This window comes from Cuculus canorus, chromosome 11 (assembly GCF_017976375.1).
Source record: "Cuculus canorus isolate bCucCan1 chromosome 11, bCucCan1.pri, whole genome shotgun sequence".
NCBI lineage: Eukaryota > Metazoa > Chordata > Aves > Cuculiformes > Cuculidae > Cuculus > Cuculus canorus.
The window spans coordinates 5,369,202-5,390,167 of record NC_071411.1 but is presented as its reverse complement, the minus strand read 5'-3'; the positions used below and the strand labels follow the sequence as shown (position 1 = coordinate 5,390,167).

The 20,966-nt window shown below is 39.5% G+C and overlaps 1 protein-coding gene across 8 annotated transcripts in view; it reads left to right on the top strand.

Annotated features, from left to right (window-relative positions):
* Positions 1 to 20,966, top strand: part of ARHGEF3 (Rho guanine nucleotide exchange factor 3) — a 104,010-nt gene that overhangs the window by 72,367 nt on the left and 10,677 nt on the right. For 4 of the 8 annotated variants that reach the window (XM_054076676.1, XM_054076678.1, XM_054076677.1 and 1 more), the window contains 2 exons: positions 13,601 to 13,708; positions 20,438 to 20,608. In XM_054076676.1, coding sequence (XP_053932651.1) covers positions 13,601 to 13,708; positions 20,438 to 20,608 — 279 coding nt within the window. Of the gene's footprint in view, positions 1 to 1,345; positions 1,573 to 12,119; positions 12,808 to 13,600; positions 13,709 to 20,437; positions 20,609 to 20,966 lie in introns of those variants that run through there. The other 4 variants (XM_054076684.1, XM_054076681.1, XM_054076683.1 and 1 more) reach the window with 4 other exon arrangements.

The window sequence follows — 20,966 nt, the reverse complement described above, 5'->3', positions numbered from 1 at the left end:
CCTGAGATGTGTTAGGCAAAGGCATTCTTCCACTTTCTCAGCTTGTTACAATGAGGGGTGTGGGCAGGGGAGCTCTTTCACTAAACAATAGCCCCAAAAGTGGAACTTGAACAACGCGAGCAACAAACTCCTTGCCAGACAGGAAAAGCAACAACATAGGGGAACAGGAGAAAAAAAAGGCGAAAGAAAAAAATAAAAGCAATGCTGTGTGTTGTGGCAGCATAACATAAAATCATAGGATGGTTTGGGTTGGAAGGGGCCTTAAAGATCATCGAGCCATGGGCAGGGACACCTCCCACTGGACCAGGATGCTCAAAGCCCCATCCTTGAGCACCTCCAGGGACGGGGCAGCCATGGGTTCTGTGGGCAACCTGGGCGGGCCACTGCCTCACCACCCTCACAGAAACCTTGTGGCATTCCTATCAGGAATGTGGCCTGCAGACTAGGGATGTCTGGATGTGGGACGCAACTGCTGTGCCATTTGGGACTGTGGTTCAGTGCCATTAAGGATGGGATGTAATCAAGAGGGACCTGGGCAGGCTGGAGAAGTGGGCTTCTGAGAACCTCATGAGGTTCAACAAAGCCACGTGCAAGGTCCTACACCTGGGTTGGGGCAATCTGCAACTTCATTACACGATGGGGGATGATGTGCTTGAGAGCAGTCCTGCAGAGAACGACTTGGGGGTGCTGGTTGATGAGAAGCTCGGCATGAGCCGACAATGTGCGCTCGCAGCCCAGAAGGCCAACTGTATCCTGGGCTGCATCAAAAGAAGCATCAACAGCAGGGTGAGGGAGGGGATTCTGCCCCTCTATTCCACTCTTGTGAGACCTCATCTGGAATGCTGTGTCCACTTCTGGAATCCTCAACATAAGAAGATGGAGCTGTTGGAACGGGTCCAGAGGAGGCTACAAGGATGATCCGAGAGCTGGAGCACCTCCTGTGCGAGAACAGGTGAGAGAGTTGGGGTTGTTCAGCCTGGAGGAGGCTCAGAGGAGACCTTATAGTGACCTTCCGGCACCTGAAGGGGCTACAGGAAAGCTGGAGAGGGGCTGTTCACAGAGGCTTGTGGGGATAGGATGAGGGGCAATGGATATGAACTGGAGAGGGGCAGATTTAGACCGGGCATAAGGAGGAATTTCTTTGTCCCGTGAATGGTGAGGCCCTGGCACAGGTTGCCCCGGGAAGCTGTGGCTGCCCCATCCCTGGAGGTGTTCCAGGCCGGGCTGGATGGGCTTTGGGCAGCCTGATCCGGTGGGAGATGTCCCTGCCCATGGCAGGGGGTGGGACTGGATGTGCTTTAAGGCCCCTCGCGGCCCTGCCCTCGGCTCGGGTCAGCCGCGGCACCGGTCGCTCCCGCCCCGGGGCGGAGCCGCCGCTCTGGGCGCTGCGGAGCTGCCGACGGAGCCTTTGTCTGCGCGGTTTGTGCTCGCACCGAGTCAGCTGTGACCCCCGAAACGGCTCCTGCTGCGGCCACCATGGTGGCTAAGGATTATCCTTTCTATCTTTCCGTCAAGAGGGCGAATTGTGCCTTGGAAGTGCGGACGGTGACCAGCCCGGCTAAAGAGACGGAGGTACTGGAGGCGCTGCTGATGCGGTTGCGACTTGGTTTTTCTTTATAGTGTGATCAGTGTTGCTTTGGAGGGGAGTAATGTCCTTTGAAAATAGGCTTCTGCGTACGGGTACCTGGTTTGTTCGGGCATCCTTTTCTGCCGTTTCTAGATGCTGAACTTTCCTCTGGAATAAGGCAAGCGACAAAGAATCTGGGTTTTTATCATCTTGCACTTCAAGGAATGAATCTTTTAAGTGGCTGATTGAGAAATACCTGGTTTAGATATGTAGTTTAAAGTAGATTATTTGTATTTTAGTCCCGGGCTGACTGTTAATTACAAATTGTTGAACTTAATGCAGGAACTGCGAGGGAATCTGGAAAACGCTGTCTTAAAGCGTTATCTGTCTTTTCCTTGTTAGTAATAAACCACGAAATTTATCTGGTATGTGGTTAACTGAAAACTCTGCCCTGTCTGCAGGTTGGCTACTGTTTCTTAAGAAGTATGAAATCCTTTCAAGTGATGTTAAAAATCTTATTTGGTAGTTCAAACTCAGTCTATTAAGTTGCAAAATTATCATAAGTGGTGGAACATTTCAGAAACAAATGCTTGTGAAAGACTTAAATATTTGATGTTTTAGGTTAATGTTGCTTTGTGTGCTTGTTTGGAAAGAGAACAGTGATCTGGGGGATTCTGTCCAGCTGTGCTGGATGAAGGATACCTGGACGAAGGATACAGTTTCTCTCTGGAAGTTTTTATCACTTAAATATATAGCTTTTTCATTAGTCTTGTTTGCTGAGTAACTTGAAGACAACTTACTAAACTGGGTGCATTTAATACAAGTACATCAAAGATTAATTACCTCCGGTAGTTGAATGGATCTAAAGTAAAAGTAACATAAGCTAAGTGACCCTTTTTAATTGTGATGCTTAAGCTAAGAACTAATACGAAGATACTGCACTCTTGCTTTTCAGTGTACTTTTATGTAAAGGAATTTAATTATGATAATTAATAAAAGTGGATTTTCTTTCCAGCTGTGTGTTTTGGAACAAGACCCAGAGTGTTTGTGCATGTGTACGTATGCATCTGTGTAAAACACAAGTTAAGTACCAGATGGTTCTCTTAAGTGTACTCATTTTACTAACTATAGTATAAAGAAATATTAGTTTTAGTCTTTACTGCATGGAGGATTTTTTGTGAATGAATAGAATTGTCAAATATGAAGAGTTGGAGCGTTGCTTTCTCATAGCTAGGAAGGGCAGCTTGATTATAGTCAAATTTCATAGAATCATAGAATCACCAGGTTGGAAAGGACCCACTGGATCATCGAGTCCAAGGTGCGGTCTCACCAGTGCCGAGTACAGGGGCAGAATCACCTCCCTGGACCTGTTGGCCACGCCATTTCTGATACAAGCCAAGATGCCATTGGCCTTGTTGGCCCCCTGGGCACACTGCTGGCTCATGTTCAGTCGGCTGTCAACCAACACCCCCCGGTCCTTCTCCTCCAGGCAGCTTTCTAGCCAGACTTGTAGTCTGTAGCACTGCATAGGGTTGTTGTGCCCCAAGTGCAGGACCCGGCATTTGGTCCTGTTAAACCTCATGCCATTGGCCTCAGCCCAGCAGTCCAGCCTGACCAGATCCCTTTGCAGAGCCTCCCCACCCTCCAGCAGATCCACACTTCCACCCAGCTTAGTGTCATCTGGAAAGTAAAAAACATTTTTCAAAGAAAAAGCTTTTTTCAAAGAAAAAAGTCTCAGTGAAAGCTTAGAGCACAAGGAAGCATCTAATAATAGAGGTGATCAATCAAATTACAGTATGCAAATTGTGGGTTTGGATTTATGATCTTTCAGCTGGTGTTTTATATGAATAAGCAAATGCACCTTATGTTTTCAGGCCGTTTCCTGGCATTATGATGGACTTCCACTGTTCTGAAAAAGAAACTTCTAAACACTGTACTGTTTCTCTTAGGAGGTTATGGAAAGACCACCTGCCACGCCAGAATTTGATTAAGAAAGTAGAAATAAGAACTGCTCTTTGGAAAAGGCATTGTGAGGATAGATGTATGTATCCTTCTTTGAAATCTGTCAGCTTGGCAGGGGGAAGGGGAGTCCACTTTCTTTAGAAGCTCTAATGTTAAGCTACTGTTCTACCCTTTAGTATTTTAAAGTTGAAATAAAGCTTTTGGGCGCCTTCTACCACAATTTTGTGTTACTACACCGGAAAGCTAGCTTGCTGTGTGGGAGTTATGAATTTCTGGCTTTGAGAACCTGAGTTTCAGTTTAGCAATCAACATTTGAAGGTGGTTGATTTATTCAGTAAACTAACTTGTGTATAAATGCTGATATATGTGGAATAGAACAGATTTTCTGCTGTATAGATGTTTTGTGTTGTTTTTAAATTGAAAGTCATGATTATAAAATACTTCCTCTGATTTTATTCGACAATAATAGTTTAGTGTTTGTTTTGAACAAATACAAAATATAATCTGAAAGATCAAGTATGCTAGTACTTACATGGGATGGAAATCAGCAAAAATCTTAAGCATATACTGTATGTTTGAAATGTTCCCAAATTTCCAGCTGGAGATCTCTGGGTAACAAGCTGAAAGTTATGGGCAATAGATTAGTTTTTCCTTATTCTTGTGCTGGCTTCGGTCAGAGCCAGCAGAGCAGCAGTGGAAAACTGAAAACCAAGTCAGTTGCAAAGAAAAGAATAGAGGTTTTCTACTCTGCAGTTCGTTCTTTAAAGCACAGCAGCTCCCTAGGCATAAACTCCACAGAACTTGCACAGGCACAAACAATGACAAATGTTTCAAATGTACATGAACTGTAAAAATCTGGGCTCTGAGAAAAGGCCAGTGCACCTCTAGTCTAAGTACAATTATCCTTCTAAATGCAGTTTGAGGGCAACAAAACACTGCAGTGTCTGAGGAATGAGTTAATATAGGAAATACTTTGCAGCCTTTATACGCATGAGTGCATATCCCACATAAAATACTGTAGTACAAGTCTAGGTGTAAACAGTACAGAGGTGTTGGGCTCATTCCAGCTTTCTTACAGTACAAAAATAGAGACAATTAGTAAAACATGAAATTTGCTTGCTTTCACATATAAAAAGCCCTACATGTTTCCCAGTGATAGACACCATTTTCTATGTTTCACTGGTTAAAGCAACTCCCTTATGATCTTCTCCAAAGGGAACAAAGTGAAGCAAAGCCAGGGACTGGGCAGCAGATTAGAAAGAGGTCGCACGATCACAGATTGAGGTTTAAAGGTCTGATCATGAAGTCATGGGAAGGAAGACACTAGTTCCTCAGAGTAAGGATGTTCTGCTGTACAGGATCTAATACAGTGCCTGGGTTTAGGCTCTAAAAAAACTACAACGGTGGTGTAGAATTCCTTTTGGTCTCCGAGGTGCAATATGTCTGCTTACATCTCTAAATACTGCAGAAATGTTAGACCTAGGGATCAGGGCTGTTCGTAATCTGTCTTTTGTTGTCTCCGGATATGCTCACTGTTTTGATGTGCAGGAGGTCTGGGCTGCGTCGTGCTCAGGACTGTGGGTAATTTGCATAGGGAGTGCAGGAAAACGAACCTGAAGGGTAACCTCAGGCTTCTGGGCCGTGGCACATCATTAACATGAGAACCAGGCATGGAGCCAGAGGGAGAAGGGCCAAAAGATAGAGTCATGGATTTTCTTTGATCTCCATACATGTATGTATTTAATTTTTAATGAAATATTAGCAAGTTGCACATTTGATATATTTCAGGTAAGTTCATGTGCAGTGTAACCGCAGTGAGCTAAACATGGAAACGTGTCAAACCCCTACACATGGGGTGGCTGATCTGTTCTGCGTAATGGCAGTTTGAAGCAAATAGCTTGCCTTTATTTTTCCATTCAGTAACTCGCTGTATGATGTCTGCTTGTTAATTGGCACTCCAGCTTCACATCTACTTTGTTCCAGAAGGGAAAAAGGTCCTTCTTAGGCAGTCTGTACAAGCAGCTTCTAATAAGAGGAAATGCAGAATTTAATCAACTCTACATTAGTTGTCTGGGGTTTTCAGAGTTTCTGTAACTTGTGTTAATTCACCTCAGTGTGAGGTTTTTCTGTTAATTGGCCTTCGTTTCCTGACTGCTGGTAGACATATTGATTTCTTGATATTGCAGATAAATGAATGATCAACCGAGATCACTGGGTGCAGCCTGTCGTTACGCTACTGACACTTTAGTGGTTCTGTCTTGCATATAGCAAATGAAATCTGAGGTCTTAAGAGTGATGACTAGTAAGGGGAGCCTGTTTGTGGCAAGGTCTTCCATGAACACATGATGCGATAGAGTGTTGCAAACTTCAGCTGATTTTCTTTGACTGAGAATACTTCGCCAGTTCTCTATATGGCTTTTCGTTGTACCCTGACTATCATTTTAGGTCCTCTTTTTTATAACAGTGTGATTAAAGTGTCTCTCAGTTTTGCTTTATTTGCTTGGTTTTGCGGTGGAGGAATAACACACCTCATCCTGCTCCCATCAGAGAGCACAGGTGGTGAATGGAACCTGTGGAGTTGAAGGAAAGTTGTATCATTGATACAGACACTTCATTAACTGGTCAAGTTGCCTTTATGTATCAATTTACTTGAGTAGTTTAAGAAATTCTCTTGCCATGCTGTTAGTTTTACTAGTGGGATGCCTCTCCCAGGTTTTAGGGTGGATTTGTGTGGATTACAGTTAACTTTATGCAACACTGAACTATACTTAGAACTGCTTTAGAGTCACCTACTTTGTTTTCCTTGACCCTCAACCTCAGCTCTAGAAGAGTGAACATTCTAGAAATTCCCAATCAAAAAATTTCTAAGGTACTACGAAGCAAAGGCATAATCTCTCTTGATTAAAGTATTAAAAAATGAAACCAGAAACAACTGAGAATATTGTTCTAGTTTTAGATTTGCTTCTCTCTGAAGGTGCAGGAAGTCGGAGCTGTCTGGCTTAATTTATTTTAATTTTATTTTGCTGTATTAAGAGGCTGTGTTGTTACATAGGTTGTTTTTTCTCTTTTAACATTTTTTGTTTGTTTTATTTGGGTTGTTTTATCCTTCTGGAAGTTAAATACTGATAACGTACCATGGAACAGAGCTTAATTTTTATTTTTTTTTATTAAGCTCCAGGTTTTTGGGGCATTTATTAGAACTGTTTAATCTTAGGCCAATTTAACTAGTAGCAGACTAATAAAAATAATGTTGGGCTTCCTGCCATGACAAATGTTGACTTACCCTTATAAAGTTGACTAGAAACTAATAACCTTTAAAGTTATAGGAGTATGGAAATTTAGGCAGTTGCATGAAGTCTGAAACAGAGTGGTTCTGTTTTAGTTTGCTGGCACTGCTGGTGAATTATGTTTGCAACAAAGCTTACTGTACTGTTTCAATTTATAGTGTCTTCCATTTATTACACTGTTAACTCTTTTGAGGCTAATTTAGGTTAAAATATTTTGCCCTAATGAGTGGTCCCATAGCACAGAATAAATGCTTTAGATATCTGTTTGTCTTTGTTCACAAATAGAAAGTGTATCATTTATAAAATGACAAGAAAGAGAGCAATACCAAATCCAGAATTACTACAGTAAATAATTACCTCAGAACTTTTTGAACTCCAGTAAGTTAGGATGTTTTTAACAAGCATTACCAATTTCAGTGGCTTTGTATGTGTACTGAGAGAAGATTAGTTTGCCTTTGAAAGTAAACAGGGTACATTCTAATATTCTAAAATACTAATTTCCTGTAGCAGTTTTCACACAGCACTCGTTTTCTGGGTTGCCTTAAAAATCTCTGTAAGTTCCTTTTGTTGAGTTTGTTTTTCAATACAATCAGAAAAAACAACACAATGTGGTCGGGGTAGCGCTGCACGTGGGCTGAAGACATCAGCGTAATGACCCCTCAGGGAAATATTTTCCCTTGTTTGTCAAATTCGGCACTGGTTCTCCGACATGGAGACTGTTGTTGAAGCTGCTGATAAGAGATGGGAGAGTCAGGTGGAAAAACAATCATACCAGCACTGAACATACATTTGCTTTTACTGTTCACTGGAAGGAAAACAGTGGCTAAGCTGCTCCAGAGCATAGAGGGAAGGAATTTTGAAGTGAAGTACTGAAGCAAATGAAGACCTTTTATATGGCACCTTGACTGCTACTCTGCTCTCCTGGATGTGTTATCCAGGTCATCGTTTCTGCTGTGCTGTGGGCAATACAAAGGGAGCCTGGCCTACTTCTTTTTGTTTCCATTCCTGCTGTTTATTAGAAAATTACAACCAATCTTTTGCTATAGTAATTTAGCCATCAAAGTGTGATAATTAAGCTGTGAGTGGCCTTGCTGGACAACAATGTGTAGAAAGCTAATCGATGTTATTAAATGGATTAACTCACTGACACTCTGCTCTGAACTTTGGGAAAATTCCATACTTTAGATGCACTAGTGAAAGAATTGTTTTATTTTGTGGATGAAGAGCACAAGAAAGCTTCTTCCCTTAACTGCCTCTCAGAAGCTTTCCATAACTGTGTAGTGTGTTATCTTATATCCAATTAGTAGGTGCCGGCTTCACTAAGGAAGAAATAAAAATAACATTAACTTAGCTGTCAGTACATTTCAGCTAGTGTAAGTACCTAATTCTCCAAAGGTTGTTCTGCTTTAACATTTTTCTATGACTGTTGAGTGCTTAGCTTGCCCCGGGAGTGGGTGCTGTGTGCAGAGATTCAGGCTTTTACATGGTAATCTGCTTGTGTTGGAGCCAAATATAATGATAAAAAGGTTACCTTTTTGCCAAGATGTTGTCATTTTGTAGTGACCATATCACAGTTCTAAAAAGCAGCACCTCATTCAGTTATGCGAGGCAAAAAGACTCAGGTTTTACTGAAGAGGAAGCTGGCAGAAATTACTGAGAAGAGTATGGCTTGCTGTTAGCACTACAGCTGCAGCTGTTCCACTTCTCAGCTGTCCAACAGCAGAAGACTTAATTTTTGGAGACCTATACATTAAAAGCTAGAGCTTTCCGTTTTTTACTCAGCAGTCTAAACCATTAGATTAGAGTTTAGTATGTAGAAGAGCCTAGTAATACAATTGTGTGTTTATATATAATATATACATAGAGAGAGGATCTCTGGAATAAACTGCACTGAAGAAGCAATCTAGAGCATTGTGTCCTTCATGCCAAAGTAGAGGGATGGTGAGGCATGGCATCTTCGAAACTTTTTATCTCATAGTTTCCTGTCCTAAATTGGTGATGATCAGTGATGATGCCATTGTGATTACTCTCATCTTTCATCCTACAAATTGCCCAGAAAAGTCTACAATAAAAATATACTCTCTCAGAAGGACATATGAGTCGTTTGGAATCTACTGCCTGCTTTCCAGAACCATCCAGATTTTGGACACGGATTTGCTTCTTTTTTTCGGATTGTTTGAGGCTGCATAAATACATGGTGTTTCCAGCTTTTATTGTTTTACTCAATGAATTCAAATGTTACCAAAGTCATCTTCAGTTCAGATACACAGCTCTTTCCAAAAGCCATCTGCTCTTTGTTCTAGCCTAGTCAGGTATTAATTTGACTTCACTTGACTGTTCGGTCTTTGAAGTTCCTGCACTCATGTTTCCCTCAGCTTTATTTAGCCTTATATCAAATTTAAAGCCCTGTCAGATTAACATTACTTGTCCACGTACACCAGTTCCACATTTTGGAAACTCTGCCAAACTGTAGTCTGGATGTCTTGCTTTCTAACTTACTTCCCATATTGTTTTGGCAAGCCTTCGTGACTCTGAAAATGCAGTCTAACATGTAGTAGTTTAAAAACTCTGACATTCTTTTTAAAGTTGTTATTATTGGTATTAAAAAGGTCAGGCAAAATGTTGTAACTCCTGATTTTTTTGTGTCATAACTTGGCCCAGTTCCCAGTCTAGGCAGGTGATGGTCGTTGCAAGTGGATCCAGCCACAAAATCCATCCCTCAATCCCATCTGCTTTGAAGTTCTGTGAACTGGGAAGGAGAGCAGAAGAGGAGGAGGGGGAGTGGTGACTTTGGTAGCTGTGAGTCGTCTGAGCACAGAGGTACAGCCCTGGAATCCGATATTCATTCCACCTGCACAACGTATCCTTACTGGAGCCTCTTCACGCTGGACAGACACTGGAATCACACGGTTCTGAGCTCCTATGTGTTTAGATTCATACCCCAAAAGATTTGATTGCGGGACCGTGGTTAACTGGAAAAGCTGAGATTCTTTTAGAGACAAATTAGTAAAATAATGAACACATGTACAAGGAATTCGTAACCACAAGAAGTTTACTTTTTAAAAGAAAAAGAAAATTGAAGAGGCTTGGGAAGCAGTATCTGGAATGCAGCTCCCTAATCTTATTGAACTAGGTGCAGATTTTGGTCAGTATCTCTGGGTAAAGCAGAACCGCTCACAAACTCCCCTCTTTGCATTTGATCTCTTGGTTGTGAAGAACGGAGCCCTTGGTGAGAAAAACATCCGTCTATCGAACTTACTTTTTTTATGCACTTGATTGTGGAATTTTCCCCTGTTCCGATCAGTGGCGTCAGTATTTTGTTCAGCTTCTCTGTGGTGCTGGATGGAGAGGTGACACAGCTTGGGATTGAGGGTATTGATGAAAGGGGGAGGTAGAGGCAGAACGGATGTGGGCTGTGCAACAGAAATGCTGTGATGGCATGTCTTATCAGTTTCAGTATTACTATCTTAAGGTTTTAGAGTTGCTCTGGTAGTGCTGTATTTTCATTGCACAGTCAAAGCCTTATCTCTGCAGACTTGTTTATTCCACAGCGGAGGGGGTGACTCAGCGCTGACTGCTCTTTCTTTTGGACATCTCTGAGAACACTAAGGTTTGATGAGTTTTCACTTCCAGGGGACTATCTTAACCTGACAGACTGTTCCTGATGTGGAGTAAAAATCACATTAGAAGCATTCAGAAAGCTTTCACTGTAATTAAAAGCTATTGATCAACAAGATTCAGTTTCAGTTCTAATTGATAAAGGTGTAAAGTGTTAGACTTATGAAATTATTGATTAATCATCTTCATTCTGTTGGAGAGAATTCTATAATAATGCTCTTCTCTTTTAATAAAATCACATCCCTACTTTGAACTACATATTTTAGCTGTCTTGAATTCTGATCAGGTTTTTCAGTCTGAGATCAGAATATGATACACTACATGAGAAAGACAAAATGGGATGTTGAGACAGAAGGAGTAGGATCTCTGAAGGCTACCTTCCCAACCCATTACTTAGTGTAACTTTCCTTTGACTGCTGGGACAAGTGCTGACCTCTGGTGGCTGACAACCAGAGGCTCCAGAAGAGCTTAGTTTTTGTTGGCTGAAACTCTACTGTGTTCACCTCGACCTGTAGGCATCCTGTGTATCTAGGAGACGGCACAGGTTTCAGAGAGCCTTTGGGCTGTCTGATATGAAGAAGGGGAAATGAGATTTCTTTTTTTCAAGCCCCTCATACTCTTCAAGAGAAAGAAGGTGATTTCCATTCTTTTTACTCTGGCTGACTTGCTCCAAGGTTATTTGATGCCGTGCATCAGTTTTCACAGCTGCCTGAGGTTTATGTGCCCCACATGGCAAAGTAAATTAGGTCCTGGTCTGAGTGCTTAGCCTGCAGGCTTTGAGCAGTAATTAATAAACTTCAGCTGCAGGAACACAGTATTTGGAAGTATTCAGATGAGGATAGACTGACTTGCTGTTCCTTACTTTAGTTTTTAAACACCGCTTAGAAAGTTGCTTTCAAGTTGTTGTGTGTGTTTTTTGTTTTTTGTTTGGGTTTGTTTTTTTTTTTTAGTGCATGCAAATGCTGCAAGAGATGCAGTGAAATACAGATTCACTTCTTTTGTGATTCCATTTGCTGTCAGCAGATGCCTTGAAAATTATCCTAGGGCTTCTGGACTTTGTTTTTTTTTACAAGTTAAGACTGAAATAACTGTGCAAAATTGTGATTAGATCACCACGTGTGTGAAAAAAAGGTCTGTAAAACCGTGGGGAGCATTTAACTGCTGAGCAAGACAAGGCTGTGATGATGTATGGATCAAATTTGTGCTATTTTGCATGAGTTTTGGCTTTCAACCAAGCAACATATACATGGCAGCAAAATTGTAAGATGATAAAGCATACAGCAATAAGGGAGGAGAAATCTTTTCTGTTAATCCTAATCCCCCTTTCTCTGTCTTCTGGAAAGTCCATACATTCTTGATTTCCAGATTTTGCTTTCGGGGTGTGATATTTATGCCTCAGCAGCCTTTGCTGCAAAGGTATTGCTGCTGGCAAAAGCTGTGCTGCTGGCACAGCACTGCCCGACTCTGCCGGGGACTCCGTGTCCTTTCACTGCAGTGCAGCAAAGATTCATAACCAGCGCGCTCTGCCACAGGATAGTATTTGTGCACCAGGACTGGTATTCCGAATAATCATAAAAAAGAAACAGCTCGTGGCTGAGCCACCAGATAGAGAAGAATTATAATGGAAACTCAAAGATGATTTTTCTTTTTTGGGGGGAGGGGAGGAGGGAGGTGAGGATGGTGATGCTGTAGATAACTATGCTAGTGGTGCTGCAATGACGTAAAAACTACTCCTTGAAAAACCTGTGTCAAAGGCATGGTGGCTGAAAAGGAAGAAATATGAATAGCAGTGCAACAGTGAAGATAAGGATATAACTCGATTTAAGCTGCTAAAATGCTTTAATGCCAGGTTTCATGTGTGATGGAATATGTTATTTTTGTGAGAGGGTTAAACACTTTGTCCCTCGCCTCAGCTGGCAGTTAAGGATTTCCAGGTCTGCCTGCTGGGAAGTAAATTAAATATGTAGCTGCTTGTCACCTTTCCTCTGTTGCTGTGCTAATGGAAGAGAAGCTTTTTTGCCGGTAATACAGACAATGATCATGGCTGCTGAGATTTATTATTTTTTGGTATCAGGAAGAATGACAAATCTGCATTATTTCCAGAAGGATTTGGAATTCTGAACAAAAGGATCATAGGCATGCTTCATTTTCTTAAAGCTGTGTCTAAGGAACTGGAGGCATAGCAAACCTACACAAACTTTATAAGCATGGCTGAAAAAGAAAGATGAACTGCTTTAGGATGTCCTTGAAATGTGATGTTGGATGGGTTTTTTAACTTCACTTGGAAGGTTTGGCTCTTTTTCTGTCAAAAGTTGCCTTTTGCATGTGCTCTCAAGATCCGTTAAATGTCAGATGGAGGTTAGGAATCCAAGGGTAACTGTTCTATTTTTATGTATTTATTATCATTTTTTTATTGTGTTATGATTTCTTTTAACTTTTTTTAAAATCTGCAGAATAATTATATTGAAGTGGTTATGTATTACTATAAGTGCTGTTAAAAGTATACATGAAAATAAAAACATTTAAGTGGATGCTTTATGGTAGCTTTTTGTTTAATTTTCCTTTCTATTATGGAAAAATTAAATATATGTAGATATGTTATTTACATATTTGCCTGTATAAATAAGTATATCCAGAGGAACATGCACTCAAGGGACAACTACAGTTAGAGATTTCTGTCTAAATTATATTTTCTGGAATAAAGTATATTTAACTGAATAGAGTCACATGCTGTGACAGTGCCAGAGGCAAAGAAACAACTGGAATTGTTTTTATTTGGAAGTATTCTCTTTAATGACAAGATTATCATAACATCCAGTAGCTGCAGAGCCTGGCTGAAAATTTCTCTTTTAAGAATGAGTTAATATAATAAAATGATTTTCCTTTCTTTACCTTTCTCCCTTCCCCTGCTCCCAACCATGACAACTTCTCCATCATTATGTGTTTCACCTGTTTCCAGGGTCTGTATGTACAGCCAAGAGTGATCTGTCATTGTCAGCATTTAAAACTGCTATTATTTATTTACTACCCTAATAATATATGGAGTTTACAAACTTACTTTATCCAAATGCTTCCTTAGGAAAATCAGCAGAACTGGTAGCAAGGCTTGGCTGATTATGCTCACACTCTCCCTGTCCTTTTTTCCCTGTACTCTTCTCTACTCCAGGAGCCCAGTAACAAAAGGGTGAAGCCACTTTCCAGAGTTACATCGCTAGCGAGTCTCATTCCTCCTGTACGAGCCACCCCGTTGAAGCGGTTCAGCCAGACACTTCAGGTGAGCACAGGAAATGCATTGCTGCATTTAACTGCGTTGCTAAAAGGGGAATGCATACCGAGTCACAAAATCTTAGGATTAGCATGGGAATGTGAACTGCACATATGTCCACACGGGCCACCGTCACATTCCAAAGAGGTTTAGGCAACTTCTGACTACAGAGTCATTCAACTTAAAAACTCGGAACTCTCACCTGAAAGAACCAATTCTCTGTCCAGATAAGTGATGTGGGTTTTTTTTTTTTATTATCAGTAACAAAACTGTTGCACCTGTAGCATACAAGAGTTGTAATACTAAAGGATTACAGTTGCTTTTCAAATTTAATGAACAGATTTTTCCATGACACTTTCTACTAATTGTAGTTGGTTTCTTTGAAAATGTTATTTTTGGTATAGTCGGTTATGTAGGACTGCTAGATTTTCTTCTGTGTAGTGAACTTTGACCTTGTCTGAACAAAAGAGGCAGCGAGCAATTGGAAATAGGTCATCTTCCAAAGCTGATACTGAAATTAATAAAAAGTAAACAAAGTTAACATGCAGTTTAGAAATTAAAATAGTTTTGTAGTTGTTGCAAATACTGTATTATAGATGAGGTGTGTAATATTTAATGTACTTGGAGACTAATGGAACTTTAATTTGTAAAGCATTTGTGCTTTCAGACCTAGAAACTGCAAAACATTTGGATTGTCGACTCCTAATGGTTACCACGAGTGGGAAACTGTTGGGAGTTGAAGTACTGCTGTGGGTCTGGCCTAGAAAGCCAGACTGTTTCCTCTTTAAGATAGTTTATATAGGAGGGCATGTATAAGATCTAAAGAAAATTATTTAATCAGACTAATTTCTTTGAAAAGAGGAAATAACTAAATACCTTGAACGTACAGAAAATGTTACCTAATCAAAGGTAGCTTAATTGGATTATTGCTGCAGTTATCTATTAGTCTCGAGGAGGAAAGAAATAAGACCTTAGAGCTAGGAGTCTTATGACAAATAAATAAAAAGTTATGGGAAAGAACTCCATTTTTCTGTAGTGCTGTTTATCTAGAGAACAGCTATTACAGGGTTTCTTTACATTGGTGTTCCTGTGTTTGGTTCCTACGCTTTAGAAAGTGCAGACATCTGCGTGTGAAAACTGCATGTGTGGGTTGGAGGAATGGCAAAATGGCTGAGCTCTGCTCAGGCTGGGTTTGATCCAGAAGGTGTATTATAGCGTGACTAGAGCAGAGATGCCTGTACTCCCTGGGGTGTATAAATCTCTTCAACAGTCTGCCTCCAGGAAAAAATTGGCCTGACTTTTAAAGGACTACATTGCTTCCAGTTGTGAGGAGTGTGGAAAGTGAATTAATTTTTGGCTAACCTGCTGCCGAGCACGGCGCGTCCCTTTTCACAGCCTTAGACAGCTGTTGTCCTCATTTAAGGACCTGCACTATCGTCTGCAGTGAATGCCTTTGAGACTGGGTTGTCCAGTACAATATTGTATTTAATAAAGTTTGATTTAAGACTACCTGAAACAAACTGTTCTTTCTTGCATGTAGTAGTAACTTCCCAAGGTGAGAGCTACATAAATGTGTTTCAGGACAAATTTTGGCAAAAATAGGAGAGAAGAGAATGGCTTAGTTGAGTCTTACTGTTGTAAGCATTTCTGTCTTGCTCTGTTCATACTGATTATAAGAATATATTTTAACTGTCTGCTTCTAAGCAGATTAACTAGGGATGTTTTTCATAACATCCCATCTAAGTAACTGTGCTTGAAGGAGCTGCAATGAGAAATCAGACTGCAAATTGGCCAAATCCTAGGTCTGAATCCATTTTAAGTAATGAATGCTGGTGGTGTCTCTCAAAACTGCCTTCATCGCTGGCTGTAAATTGACTTCTTATCTGATGTTTTCATCAGCAGTGATAGAACGAGATAAAAAACGGCTGGCCTTGTGCTCAGGTGTCCCATTTGGAATCATTTAGAAACACTCTGGGAAGCATTTATAGCATTTTATTTTGTTATATGTTGGCGTAGCTGTCACCGTGCCTTGTGAAGCAATATAGTAGGACTTTTTTCATGATGTAGTGCCTGCAAAGAGAAAAAAGTGTTATATTTTCTTTTTTTCCCCTTACTGGAAGAACTTTTCTGTGTCTTCTTTATTGTTAAGTTATTCCAGTCAAAACCCGTCTTTCTTCTTGCATTGCTGCTAGATGTTCTGTATCTGTGAAATGAAGAAAACTGCTATCATCACCACAGCATCTAAAACAAAAAACTTCTTCCCCTGGAAGAAAATAAAACGGAGGTAACAGAACATCCATCCAAAAAGATCACTCCAAGAGCATCAAGAAAAGGAATTAAAAAAATTCTGATTTCACTTTATGGCATTTCAAGCAAAGCTCCTTATTTGTTCTTTCTGAATGGAAGATACCTGTGAGAGAGAAACAAAACTCTTTATAGTGCATAATTTTCCTTCTGTAATTTTCACTTTATATTAATGGACTTTCTGCATGGAGGCTGATGAGAAAAACCTCTCTGTCTGAGGTCTGTGTAGTGTTTTTTAAGAGATGTTCTTAGCAGCTTTCCATCTTTTGCATATTTTATTGATTTTAGAGGTATTTGATTTTTTTCTACATTATTGTCAGTACTCTTCTACGAGGTTTCCAAGTAACAAAGCACATGAAATCTTTCCAGCTTTCTTTCTGGGTTTTTTTGGTTTTGTTTTTTGACTATTTGTAGTCACGCTGTTTCTGTCACGCAGAGCAGTGTAGACCAACTGAATGGTACAATGCTGTTAGCTTCATCTCTGTCCGAGTCTGTATATCTGCAGGATAACATATGCTAAGCAGGTATTCTTATTTGTTTATCCACCTGGAAAATCACTTTATTTTATAGCTGTGCTTTCATTCTGCATCAAGCTAAACTAATGATTATGATGATCTGCTTGTTTCTGCTTAGTCTTATTCACAGCTGTGCTGTTCGGCTTAAAAGCTGGAAATAGGATCAGAAAAAGAACTCCAGCTGATGCTGAAGAGAGAAATTAAAGTCTGGGTAGCTTCCTCTGCAACTTCAGTTTTCATCAGCGTGTCTTGAATTTAAGTAGGGCATTATTAAAATTATATTAATCTATCTAGGGACACTGGAAGTATCTAAGGGTCTTTAAGAAGAAAACTTCTTAATATTGGTTCTGAATGCTTGGACTTAGATCTGTAGTGCCCTTTTCTAATTAATGAAGCTGTTTGCTTTACTGCAGCTTAAATTAAGATGTGTTAATTGCATGAATTAACATCGGTAACACACTGACCCTTCATAGAAACAGTCCTGTAACAGCCAGTGAAAGCTATTGTGGTCAGATAAATGCAGTAAACAAAATCAGGGGCTGTGGCTGGATTCTTGCCCAGCTGCATTAGTTTTTGGAATTATATGAAAATTTTAGTAATCCCAGATGGGCATAATTTTTAACCAGTACACTGGACATGTTTTTTTAAGGAAGCCAGAAACTAGGAAAATATTTTTAAAAGACTGGAGACATAGAAATGCTGTTTTGACATTCCTACAATTCTTTCATAGGATTCTATCACATGACTGATATATTTTTTTTCCTTTGTGGAAATTTCTGGTAGAACTTCAATTTAGGGCTCTTCCAATAAACTGAAATGGGTCTGTTTTTAAAAAAAGTGAAATGGTTAAACTGATGTCGTACATTTATATTAATCCATGAGATAGTTTTATTTAAATAATTTATTGTTTATTTTGGGATTTCTTTATTGAGACATATATAAGGTCTACATCTCATTTCTCTTCCTGTTTGTTACAGCATTGATGAATCAAGTATGCTTGACTCTCAAATGACAAAGTATTTATTTTAGCATTAAATAGTATTTCCTTGGTGATGTGTTAGTTTGTCTCTTCATAGCTTTACCAGCCGATTTCTGCAATGTGTATGCAAAGGAGAAGATAATATGTTAAACTAAGCTTGTATACCATACTGAAATGTAATTCCTGGCCAAAGTAGATTTCAGTGTCCCAGGATAAGTCAGCCACTGGTTTTGTGTTTGCCGAGTTAGTGTATAAAAGAAGGACACATGCTAGGCAAAGAAACCGCTTGCTCTTCAAGTGAAATTTGTCCTTATTGTTAAATAACACCTCAAAATATTTATTTCCCTTTCTACAAATAAATAGACTCAATCCAGTGCTCCTTATTAATATTAAACAAGGTACACTTGGTACAGTTAATTAAAAGGCTGATGTATGAGAGAAATCAAATACATACTTACTATGTCCATGCTAAGCAAGCAAGCAGGATTTGGGGGAGTTTGGTTTCGAGTCTCTTAGCCTTTTTGTGCCCCTTGTGCCCAACAGAGGGCAGGATTGGGCTGTCAAGAGTAGTATCAAACATTCTCATGCACAATAAAGGAACATTGCTGTCAGTGGATGGGAAAGCTTTTCTCAAAACACTGTATGTGGTTTCAGTTTGCTGGTCCAGGTGCATGCCATTTTATAACATGATATATGACTTTGTGTTAAAAGGTATCAAGATTAAGGTATTTACTTTAAAAATCAGTCTGTCTGGTGCCGTTCATTAGAATTACTTTCTTCATTCAACATAAAACATTCTTTTGAGAAAACACCACAAAACAAAGGAGCTGTATACTGGAGGATGCGTATGGAAAGGGGCATTCCATGTTAGGTCATGGAATGACAACTGTTCTGCTTGGCTACATTCTCATGGTTGGTGATTTGTGGATGCAACACACCTGCCTCTTTTCCCCCTAATCTTTCCATTTGCATGCGAAAATAATGACTTTCACGATTCATCATTATAACAAGTGTAAACTTAGCATGTAATTTCACGTGTGTTTCTTTATCTTCTTAACTCTTGAAGGAAGACTAGCACCTGACTTGCAAAGTTTTGGAAGGTTGGTATATATATGTGTATGTGTGTGTGTTTTTAGGGAATTTGTCAATTCCAAATAGGGCTCAAAATGGCTTCTGTTAAAAGCCACATGTTTTATTTATATAATATGCCTTATGATACTTTAAAAACATATTTCATTTATAGGCACTGTTTACATTTCATCGGGTCTTGATTGCAAATATTGTACTTTATAGATACTGCTGGAAATGAAGAAAATATATCTTGCTTTAAATATCCTTACCCAAGGCAATTGAAAGATGATTGTGTTATGTAAGGCAGGTTTTAAATAACAGCAAAAATGTAGAGTATTTCAGCAATGGGGAATACTTGAGGCATTTCAGAGGTAGGACTTCAAACAGAAGCCTCTAATTTTAAGGAAACAAGAAATCTTTTCAAAATAGACAGTGAGAGCATAAAGCATCCTTCTGTAGCCCAAACTCTTTCTAAAAGTCTACAGGCAAGCAGAACTCTCTTACTTAAAATTGGACTTATTTTAATTGACATTTAAGACCAGACCATGTAATAGATAGATGCTGGTATACGTCATCAGAGTTTAGAGACTCCAGAAATACTGACAAAGATTCCACAGTAGAAGAAAACAATGCTAGTATTTCACAATTTGCTATCTACTACCACAGATTACTTAAGTTTCATTCAAATGCATTCTTCAAATAAGTTTCTTCAAATGCAAAGAAATAAGTAGGAGCAAGTGGTGTGAAAAGAATCTGGCTTGTAGCTTATCATAAATATTAAAATCTGAACATTGATATACCTTTTCCTTAAAAGATACTGTGATTGTTCTTCTCTTTTCAGTCCGATATACATTTCACACCTTTCTATGTGAATTACTTCCTTCATCTCATTCTACATCTGAAGAGGCAGGACGTTATCTGTTGAAAGGGTTTCTCCATGCAACAAAATCAGTTTGGTCAGAGCATTATAGCACTAAATACTTAATCTTGCCTATGGACGTATCTGGGGTGATGACACCAATCAAATCTTTCATGATTCTAACAGTTTACAAAGAAAAAAAGTTTTACTATCTGGTAGCGAGATACTTGCTAAGGTAAGAGGGAAGGTTTTGAAGGACAGTCTCACTTTATGAACGCTATTTCTGCCCAACTGAGAAAACATTTATTTCTTAAACCATTAATATGTTTTTGATGTAATGTACCTTTTCATCTGATGTACTCAAGGTAGGACCTATTGTTTCTCAGTACGGACAACTTTGAACAATTTCACCCCCCAAAAAATAAACAAACCCCAACAACGCTGTTGACTTTCAGGCAATACACAAGTTTCCCTACCAGATTTTGCTGTCCAGGCTTTCCAGAGTATCTGTGTAACAACTGAATCTTTCTTCTAAGATGAACCAAAAAGGTGTTCATACTAATTTCTAAAATTTGCATTAATTCCACATTTTTAAGTATTGGAGCTCTAATGAGACAGATATATGTACTGCATGGCTAATTCCTGTCCTTTTACTGAATTACAACTTTGTCTTTGATCAGTTGTGTTAGTGTGTTGCATCATTCTGCTTTTATCCCCATAGTTCGTTCTTGTTGCATGGTATACGAGTGCATTGTATAGTTTTAAACATGTTGAGAAGAGGACGTGGACATAGTTCACTGTAGGAATGGAAGTTCTGCCCTTCCATAAAGATGTATTAAAATAATTTCTCTTACAATCCCAGTACTAAACTTTGCTATTAAGTCACAGTGTAAGCTAATTGGATCACATTTGTTTGTTCTGCTGAACTATGCGTGTAAATTCCTTAGGATAAAATATATGTAATGTAAAATTGTTCTGACACTAAAAACTATTCTTCTGTATATTTCTAGCGTTCTATCAGTTTCCGTAGTGACAGCCGCCCAGACCTGTTTAGTCCACGACCATGGTCTCGAAATATGCCACCCGCGAACACCAAGCGGAGAGACAGCAAACTATGGAGTGAAACTTTTGATGTTTGTGTCAATCACATGCTTACATCTAAGGAAATCAAGCGTCAAGAGGTAGGTTTTTTTGGTTTTTTTTACCGTAAATTTCATGTGCAAAAGTAATCTTTTAAAGCATGGATTTGAGGAGTGCTATTAGGCCTTAGGGCTTTCCTGAAAATAAAAAAAACATCACCACCTCTGCTGGAAGCAGAATTCCATCCCTAGTCCTTACAAGTCAAGCTATATTAGATGAATACATTCCTTTTAAAAATCAACTCATATTTCCTTAATAAATGTGAAGCTACTGACATATATTTTACCATGATTGGCTGCATGGTGTACATGTTCTGTATGACAGTGTCTGTAGTGATGGTTAATACTTTGATGTTTCATTTTGTTGTTCTAGTAATGATAGATGAGCACGCTGTGTCAG